The 10,161-nt window shown below is 40.3% G+C and overlaps 1 protein-coding gene and 1 long non-coding RNA gene across 3 annotated transcripts in view; one reads left to right on the forward strand and one right to left on the reverse strand.

The window, feature by feature from the left end:
- Nucleotides 1–6,178, reverse strand: part of LOC138964621 (GRAM domain-containing protein 4-like) — a 44,040-nt gene extending 37,862 nt beyond the window's left edge. Inside the window, exons 1-5 of one of the 2 annotated variants that reach the window (XM_070336626.1) lie at nucleotides 6,102–6,178; nucleotides 4,885–5,087; nucleotides 4,194–4,392; nucleotides 3,433–3,556; nucleotides 389–513 (exon numbers count right to left, since the gene is read on the reverse strand). In XM_070336626.1, the coding sequence (XP_070192727.1) occupies nucleotides 389–513; nucleotides 3,433–3,556; nucleotides 4,194–4,392; nucleotides 4,885–4,983 (547 nt within the window). In that variant the 5' untranslated portion in view covers nucleotides 4,984–5,087; nucleotides 6,102–6,178. Of the gene's footprint in view, nucleotides 1–388; nucleotides 598–3,432; nucleotides 3,557–4,193; nucleotides 4,393–4,884; nucleotides 5,088–6,101 lie in introns of both variants that reach the window. The other variant, XM_070336625.1, reaches the window with a different exon arrangement.
- Nucleotides 6,179–6,382: 204 nt separating this feature from the next.
- LOC138964624 (uncharacterized) overlaps nucleotides 6,383–10,161 on the forward strand; it is an 11,046-nt gene continuing 7,267 nt past the window's right edge. The window contains exon 1 of the long non-coding RNA XR_011455159.1: nucleotides 6,383–6,529. This is a non-coding gene — a long non-coding RNA (uncharacterized lncRNA). The remainder of the gene's footprint in view (nucleotides 6,530–10,161) is intronic.

The following is a 10,161-nucleotide window of genomic DNA, read 5'->3' on the forward strand; positions in this document are numbered from 1 at the left end:
TAATAGGCTTGAGGTTTGCTGGCCGATGTGAATGCGTGATATATTGTGTAAAAAATTCCATCTCACACGGCAAAAATTAATATGTAAAGCGCATTGAGCATATATATGATTATGCGCTATAGCAAATGTCCATTATTATTATTATTATTAAGATAAGGATAAGAATAAATCAGCAGGCCTAAGACTATGAGTGCCACAACCTGCAGCTGTGGAACAGTACATTGTTTCCCTTCATTTAACAAACTCTCCCATTACCCCACATGCCTTTCTCATCCCTGCCCCTACAGACGAGTATCTCACCTTGAAAATCTACAAACAGCTATCTCACCTTAAAAATCTACACACAGCTAATCAACTCACTTGACAAACCTACAGACCGGTGTCTTACCTGAAAAAGAGTCCTCGTCGACTTCACTGGCAACTTCAAGGTCTGTCAGGTCCCCCACAGACATACGGCGCGTCAGCTGAGGCCTTACCGTCACGTCTGACCGGCTGCGCTGCGGCCTCCGAGGGCTGGGAATACGAGTAGAAATTAATTTGGTCAGACTGTGCGTTCTCAGTTGAACAAGGCTGAACTTGCTGGAGGCATGCAACTTCCTGGACAGCAGAAAAACACATGATTAATTAAGGCACAGCGTATACATCGTCGTCAGCGCTTGTTTACGCTGTGATGGTGCTGGGGTAACAATGATAAAGATTGCTAATCTACTTATTGTCTGTTTATGTTCTTCTCTCGGCAAATGATATATTCACACTGAAAAGCCCAAGGCACACTAGACGGAGGTTCAGTCATGATCTTGAGTAGCTACACACACAGTTGACGTCACAACACTTGCTGATAAATTCTTCATGGTAAAATTATATGCTCAGTATGAGTTGACTGAACGTCCCTGACATTCCTTTTATCTTATCCGCCTCAGGTTCTTCACTTTAAACTTATGTAACTTGCCTCCACCACCAAAATAAAAACAGATCTGGAATCTCCATCCAAACATGACATTTCATACATCAAAAACTAATGTCAAAGTAGTCTTGCATAGTTGTCAGCACAGACAGTTTGCAAGATAACTACCAGCCAAAACCAAAACACTCATCTGTAAACCTGAATATGGATATCATATTCATTATACATAACAACTACAAAGCAAAGCTTCTAGCAGAGAATGCATAGTGACGTTTAGTACAAGTGTTTATGAAGTAACTGTGTCTATGAAAGTTTCACTCAACACTAGCACTAACAGACGTGTTAAAAAAAAGATCTTTTGACCATCTGTTTAGCAAAGGTCTACAAATTACCAATAACAACTGGTCTTTACATACCACCGTAGGCCACTGTCCTCACTCATTCACAAGAGAAAGCAGGCATTAAAAAAACACTTAAAGACTGCAGAGTGAAAAATCCATGATCATCTAAATTCACATAAAGTGGACCGTTTCAGTTACCTGTTGAGAAAGTTGCAGAATGATTTTAGAATAATAAAATATTGAAAATGCAAGCAATACATGAGGTAAGAAAAAAAGAAACTAAAAGAAACTAATAGCATCATCTACTAGCTTCATTGGAGCACAGCCTGATGTTCATAAAATATCTGTCATTAAACGTCGAGACAGTGAAAGGTGATGATCTATAAACTAGCATAAGCTGACTCGTGTAAGTATCGCAGAAGGGATATAGTGGGTGGGTACTTCTTCTTCTTCTTCTTCAGCGTTCGTGGGCTGAAACTCCCATGTACACTCGTGTTTTTTGCATGAGTGGAATTTTACGTGTATGGCCGTTTTTTACCCCGCCATTTATGCAGCCATACGCCGTTTTCGGAGGAGGTGGGTACAATTTCTGTAGGTGCATTTCCCATACATGCACTTCCTGTAGGTGTTTTTTTCCTGTATACAGGGAATGCACCTGGGACGTGGACTGTAGGCGAACAGATCACACTCAATTTTGTGTTCTACTCAAGGCTGCCATAAACTACTGCGCTCAGTTTCACTTTCATAAGACTAAAGTACTGCCATGATCAAAGGCATGCTTTACTTGGACTTGCCTACCCAGCAGGAGTTAGAATGTGTTCAACAGCTGACAGCACAGCGATACGGCAGTGTGCTGGTCGAGTGGCCATACTAGCATTGTGGCGGTATGCGTAAGGCTACGTCGTTACCATAGTGATTTGTCACAAGTTGTTATAAGAGCTCTTTTATTGTAAATAAAGTGAAAATGCTTTATTGTCTGCACTTTGGATTGAAGGTTTGTGTCAGAACGTTTCTAGATAAAATCTCAAACAGAATGAGGCAGAGCGATGTTAAGATATCAAATAACCAAAGGGAAGTAATCGCTCTTTATGCATACGACATGTGTAATAGAGTAAGCGAGAGTTGTACGGAACCTTATCTCCTGGCACCTGAGAGAATAACAAGCATTGAAATGAACAAGCGACTTTCATCCTCAAGTCGCTTGTTCATTTCAATGCTTGTTATTCTCTCAGGTGCCAGGAGATAAGGTTCCGTACAACTCTCGCTTACTCTATTACACATGTCGTATGCATAAAGAGCAATTACTTCCCTTTGGTTACTTGGTTTCTAGATAATACAAAAATTTTAAAAATGTTGGTTAAACTTTACTTTGAGGGTGCAGCAAAGTCTCACGTGACCTCCAACGAGATCCGAGGAAACCACTAGGAAGTGCACCCGGGAGCATTCCCTGTATAGACAAAGTGCGCCAACAGGGAATGCACCCAGTTTTGGTCAAAGTAGACATCTTCTGCGTTAGTATCATAAGCAATTAAGGCAAGAGCATTAATGACAAGATCAGGTAGCAAAGGGAAGTAAGCGTTCTAAATATAGATGGGATGTTTCCATACCTCTCACATACTGCTACAATAGTGCATTTACTTCCCTTTGTTACGTGAGACTTGCTAGGTTATAATTGAATCACAGCTGAAGACTGTCACACACCAATAAGAAACTGATATGGGAGCATGTGGGGCAGTGAAAACTCTGCCTGAACATTCTTCAGAGCTACCAACACCATGGCATCACTTTACTCTTCAGTGCTTCAGACATAGTTTTGTCAGGCAAGCTGCCTGCTAGAATACAAGGATGTTGATAGCCTTTATTGTCTTTAGCATTCAGCAAATTTGCTGAAATGGCCATGTTTCAGCAATTTCTGGAATTTTAATAAGGCAGTCCTTTCGCCGACCTTGAAAAGAGTTTGGCCGCTCTACCAAAATGACAGAAATGAGTGAAATGTTCAGCAATTTGAAAGAAGTTTTGGTGTTTTGCCGACTGCTGGCACTGAAAGACATTTTTGAAGTTGGAACGCTTACCAAATTGCTGGAATTCCAGCTTCACTTGCAGCCACATGCACCCATACCTTGCACTGTTTAAATAAGCCAAAACAGATAAAGAGCTTCAGGAGTTGCTTAAAAAGTTCTTTCTCACCGTTTCTGTTTTTCTAGCCGTGAACATTTTTCCTCCAACATGGACGCTCGATGCCTCTCATACTCCAGTAACGCCATGGTTTTGTCTTGATCCAATTTTTCTTGTAGGTGTGAGATCCGACTCTCTGTAAATGATTAATACGGCAAGTTATAACACAGGATTGATTCTTGAGCCTTCTGCTCTTTGACCCCGAATTTTAAATAAAAAAACTACCATGGAAATGGTAAATCTCCTAAATGTTGAACAAAATCAGATGAATTTGTAAGAACTTTTTAGTACTGGTATCAAACGATTTTGGTACATGTCTTGGAGTGTTATTCACTTCTTCTTCTTCTTCTTCTGTGTTCGTGGGCTGAAACTCCCACGTACACTCGTGTTTTTTGCACCAGTGGAATTTTACGTGTATGACCGTTTTTTACCCCGCCATTTAGGCAGCCATACACCGTTTTCAGAGGAAGCATGCTGGGTATTTTCGTGTTTCTATAACCCACCGAACTCTGACATGGATTACAGGATCTTTTTCGTGCGCACTTTGTCTTGTGCTTGCGTGTACACACGGGGGTGTTCGGACACCGAGGAGAGTCTGCACACAAAGTTGACTCTGAGAAATAAATCTCTCGCCGAACGTGGGGACGAACTCACGCTGACAGCGGCCAACTGGATACAAATCCAGCACGCTACCGACTGAGCTACATCCCCGCCCATGTTATTCACTTAAAAATAGCTACAAAATGGTGCACACAGAAGCAAAGTACACGTACGTAGATGTTGGTTGTCGATCATGGTGGCGACGAGCTGTTCCTGAAGCTGTGTCAACTGTGATTCATACGCTGCCTTCTCCTCGATGTCCTTGAACTTGCCTTCTGGAGGCAGGCCCTCCCCCGGACTCAGAGACGAAGCTGAGTGGAACGATGCTTTGTCTGAATCATCTTTTTCTTTCGGTGCAGCTACCACTTCAAACTGAAAATGTCAATTCATAGATAATTTTAAAGATCATCTTTTTTGGGGATGCAGCTACCACTTCAAACTGAAAATGTCAATTCATAGATAGCTTTCAAGATCATCTTTTTCTTTGCATGGAGCCACCACTTCAAAATACATATAATTCAATTTGTTCTAATTCATACAGGTTATACATGAATGAAAAATAAAAACAATGTGTTCACATTCATGCAGGTCTGTGCTTACATTTCAGTAAAACTCAATGGTTTCTGTGCAAGATCCCCCGAAGCAAGAATACTGCTGCCTATATATATATCAGAATATATGGCAGGGTAATTGAAAACATTTCTATAGATAATCTTCCTATTTGGATCACAGTCCCCTTCTCTGCTCTCAATATCACGCTCTTTCTTTTGAAAACATGATCATCAAAGCTCAAAATCACTCCCACAATGATCACTTGGCTGCCGACCATATGACAGGAAAAAAAGCAGTCATGCTGAAACCTACCTCCTCATTTGCGTTTGAAACCAGGGGATGCGAATCCTCGTGACAGTCATGCTTGTTGTCGGGTCGGAATCGCTGCCTCAGGGTACGAGCTAAACTCATTTTGTGGCTGACAATGCTGTCAGTTCAGTAGGTCCGCTCAGAACAAAGGCACAGAGCTGGTGATGTGACCACGTCCATGTGCAAGGCTAGCCATGCAAGTGAATCTGGAAAAAAAGACTTTTTTTTTTAAATCACACAGTGACATCAGTATCCATTTCAATTTGTCTGTCAGACACAGTATGCACAATTACTAGCCATATTACGAGAGAAAAAACACACTCAAGGGGCATCAATTATTTTATATTCATCTACATTGGAAACCCCCTTTGATTTTAGTTTGAATACCCCCTTGCTTTCTCTTGACTTTCTGTTCAAAACCTCTGTAACTAACCCTCATCTTTAATATTCCTCCTTTTTAATTTAAGACCTGACTTTTGTCAGATTTTTGGAGGTCCCAAAAGAGGGTATTTTTCAATTCTGAATTTATGTGCATGGCAAGCCAGGTTAGCTATCTATGTCAAAAGAAAAGCCTAAATGATCTCAGTTATCAATGCACTTGATTGTCTTTCACAGTCTTTTCACTTAAAGAAACACAGAGCATCTTTTAAATACGGGTGTAGAGAATGTTTTCGGAAATAACCTACTAAAACTAGGCAAACACTGACAATTAATTTTCATTCACAGCAGGAGTGGTTCACTGACTGGTTGACATGTTTCTGATTTTCTTGCTTCAATGCATGGCTATGTTTTTTGCTCAAATAATTCATCTTATATTTCTTTTGAATAGGGACTGGTAGGACGTTAAGTGCAGGTTGTTCCTCGTGCACTGTTGCACTGTAGTTGTACGTGTTATTATTACACTGTAAATGTCAGTTCTAAATGATACCTCATCAAGTCAACGTGTAGAAATGTATACGGAAATGCATCAAATAATGCAGTTGAAAGGGAAATAACTCAAAATATGCTACTTTTATAGAAGTTTATATCAATAATAACTGTGTAAACATCAACATGTTCTAAAACGTAAAAACTGGTCTTCCATTGTCGTTCCAAAATAATTGTCGTTTGAGACGTTAAACACTGTCAACAGTCGCACACACAACGGTTGAATGTCAAGCTAAACCTTAAATGAACGAAGCTGAAAATCACATTCTTCCACTCTTAAAATAATGGCTTACCGTAGATACCTTCGCAGGCAAAAAAGCGTGTATGAATAAATTTGTTTGGATTTCAGCTGCCCTCTCAAATCGTCATATGATACACTTTCTCATTCTCATTTCGGTTGAACCATTTGAAGTACAACTGTTCTCGAAGTAGTATAAGGAGTAAGTAAAAAGTACTATGCTATAAACACAACAATCAAAAAATAGAAAAATGTAAAATGTAAGGAATAAATTTGTATTTTGGTGCTAAAAGAGTTCTATTTGAGCTAATTCTCAAACAGTATGTAATCATTTGGAGCAGACTGTCAAAACAGAACCACCACAACAACTTCCTGTCAGCGTTATGTAACCATAGCATTTCAGCTGTAAAAGCAGTCGTGTCAGGAGTTACAAGCCTACTTGAGATTTTTGTTCTATCGTCATGGTCTGACTAATCATCAATGGTGAGAAGAGATCAATCTCTCTCTTTCTCTCTCTCTCTCTCTCTCTCTCTCTCTCTCTCTCTAGCTCTCTCTCTCTCTCTCTCTCTTGTTAATGGCACAGCCCTCATATTGCATAATACAATCTGGTAATCTTGAATTTTCGTAATGTTAATTTAGGGACGTTCTTCTGGTGCACAACCTCTCTTTCTTTATCTTTCTACCCCCCCCCCCTCCCCCCCTTTACCGAGCTGCCCTAAAATTAACGACCGATCCATTACAGTACCCCCATTTCCCTGTCTAATCGTTCACCACTCATCTGGTGTGCTATTAGTTCCTGAGTACCATTGGAAAACAACAGGTAACACTAACAGATCAGAATTCCATCACAATTTAAAGATGATGGTGAGTGCATATGTTCCATAGAAATAAAAAACAAGTCGCGTAAGGCGAAAATACAACATTTAGTCAAGTAGCTGTCGAACTCACAGAATGAAACTGAACGCAATGCAACGCAGCAAGACCGTATACTCGTAGCATCGTCAGTCCACCGCTCATGGCAAAGGCAGTGAAATTGACAAGAAGAGCGGGGTAGTAGTTGCGCTGAGAGGATAGCACGCTTTTCTGTACCTCTCTTCGTTTTAACTTTCTGATCGTTTTTTCAATCCAAACATATGTCATATCATATCTATATGTTTTTGGAATCAGGAACCGACAAAGATTAAGGTGAAAGTGTTTTTAAATTGATTTCAAAAATTTAATTTTGATCATAATTTTTAATTTTTATATTTTTAATTTTCAGAGCTTGTTTTTAATCCAAATATAACATATTTATATGTTTTTGGAATCAGAAAATGATGGAGAATAAGTTGAACGTAAATTTGGATCGTTTAATAAAAAAAATAATTTTTGTACAATTTTCAGATTTTTAATGACCAAAGTCATTAAAGGCATATGTACGCGCTCCCGTGTTTACAAAGTGTAGTTTGCCCATAATCGATGTCAAACGCACCATAAGACCATATAATGACGATATGTCACCATGCGCGGACCATAATACATGCATTACAGCTTGTTCTAGCCTCTGAAAAAGTGAGGATGTCAACAAAGCCGCGGTGTTAGCTCCCTTGCATCAACGTTACATGTGTTGCCAAATCTATAAATAGGACGATCCAGATCAAAATGAAAATTAACATATCTCAACATTGAAGGGGTCCTAGACCACAATATTTTGCAGGGAACTTAATTTAGCATGTCTCCAGCTGTTGGTAAAGCAATTAGCGTGTATAGTCATCGAGTACATATGCCTTTAATTAATTTTTAAGCCACCAAGCTGAAATGCAATACCAAAGTCCGGGCTTCGTCGGAGATTACTTGACCAAAATTTCAACCAATTTGGTTGAAAAATGAGAGCGTGACAGTGCCGCCTCAACTTTCACGAAAAGCCGGATATGACGTCATCAAAGACATTTATCAAAAAAATGAAAAAAACGTCTGAGGATATCATACCCACGAACTCTCATGTCAAATTTCATAAAGATCGGTCCAGTAGTTTAGTCTGAATCGCTCTACACACACACACACACAGACAGACAGACAGACAGACAGACACACAGACACACATACACCACGACCCTCATCTCGCTTCCCCCCTCTATGTTAAAACATTTAGTCAAAACTTGACTAAATGTAAAAATAGACCTTTTTGGTATCTGAGCAGCTCTCGCGAGACACGCTCTTTGTTATGCTTTGAACATCGCGAGAACTTCGAACCTTCGGTTGTGCAGATCGCACGAGATCGCTGTACCGCATGCTTTGCTATGCTCTGAAGCTTGCGAGTCTATTACAACAAACATTATTTTTAATATCTCTGTTGGTGCAAATAAACTTGGCCAAAAAATTATTGCAACAACTTTCGCACGCTAACAAAAGCGGTAAAATGCAATCCATTTTAGTTCAACTTTATATGCTGGAAAAGTTAATTATGTCCACCGTTCATTTCATTTGTCCGATCGGTGGTAATTTGTATAGGCATCCCGTTACAGCCTGTCAAACAATGTAACCCCTAAAATCGACCTGACAAAAACCATAGCCCCGTGTTTTAAAATCTGCCAAAAATCAGAATGTGCACTTACCAAACGCTTATGTCTACCGTTAGAAAGGCCATTCAATTTCCAGTTCAGAGCATTTTGTTTGATGCACCTTACTTCTCTACTCTTTGAAAGGCGGTAGGGGTCAACCGTTTCAGAGGCCAAAAAAGGCACATTTTGCAGCCATTTTTGAGGGGGTCCTCCACTCAAAGAGCCATATCTGCCCAAGTTCTCAATGAATTGCTTTAGAAATTTCAGAAGTTGTATGTACTGTATACAGTCTCCGAAGAGTTTTACAGCCGTTGGCCTGTACTGACTTGGCTGAGGTTATTTTTAGCCAGAGCGCTGTGCTGATTTGATGGTTATAAGAGTTTGCGGTGGGTGCGCCGTAGTGTGTGTGTGTGTGTGTGTGTGTGTGTGTGTTAGCCTGTGTGTATATGTGTGCATTTGAGTCTGTTCGTGATTATGTGTGTGTTGGAGACAGAGACTGAATGAGAGTGACAGAGAGACTGAATGAGAGTGAAAGAGAGAGAGAGAGAGAGAGAGAGAGAGAGAGAGAGAGAGAGAGAGAGAGAGAGAGAGAGAGAGAGAGAGAGAGAGAGAGAGAGAGAGAGAGAGAGAGAGAGAGAGAGAGAGAGAGATGTAAATAAATAGGTTTCAATCTTTGAAATTGGAAAGCGTGAGAGAGAATGTGAGTACTTGTTCAAAACAAAAAGCAATAATAATAATAAGAGGAACAACAACAACAATAAACTTCAACAATCAACAACAACATCATGCAAACAAAACGGTAACAGCAACGCGTAACTAAAATATACGTGAACAAATATACGCGAAAAAGGATGTCGGTTATTCTTTGACAAAAGCTCACAGACAAAACAAACCTACATCCTTATCGATGAGGAAAATCAAGAGTCGAAAAAAAAAACGACAAAAGAGTACATGTACATAACAACAAAACCGCTCATCCGAACACTATAAAAAATACATTTGTGCAAGTCCCAAAGTTTCGTAAAGGCCCGTCCCGGTCCGGTAAGCAGTCAATGGTTGTACCCCCCCCCCCCCCAACAACCAAAAAATAGAAAAAAGAAAAAGAGCACACACAAAAACCAAACAAATCCACCATCATCCCAACCAAGAACAGAAGAAGAACATATACACCAAAACAGCATGCATACCCGAACACACACACTCTCTCTCTCTCTCTCTCTCTCTCTCTCTCTCTCTCTCTCTCTCTCTCTCTCTCTCTCTCTCTCTCTCTCTCTCTCTCTCTCTCTCTCCCCCTCCCCCTCTCTCTCTCTCTCTCTCTCTCTCTCTCTCTCTCTCTCTCTCTCTCTCTCTCTGAGAGACAGACAGAAGCAGACAAGAGGGTAGAACAAACAATTAATTAAACAGAGAGAAAAAGAAAGAGAGAGAGGGCTGAACTGAGCTGTAATTAACATGAATCAATAACAACAAAAGCCCCACATGTACACACACACACACACACACACACACACACACACACACACGCATACACACACACACACGCATACACACACACACATCGCACTACCGTGCGCACGC

The sequence above is a fragment of the Littorina saxatilis genome, linkage group LG4 (assembly GCF_037325665.1).
Source record: "Littorina saxatilis isolate snail1 linkage group LG4, US_GU_Lsax_2.0, whole genome shotgun sequence".
In the NCBI taxonomy this organism is placed as follows: Eukaryota; Metazoa; Mollusca; class Gastropoda; order Littorinimorpha; family Littorinidae; genus Littorina; species Littorina saxatilis.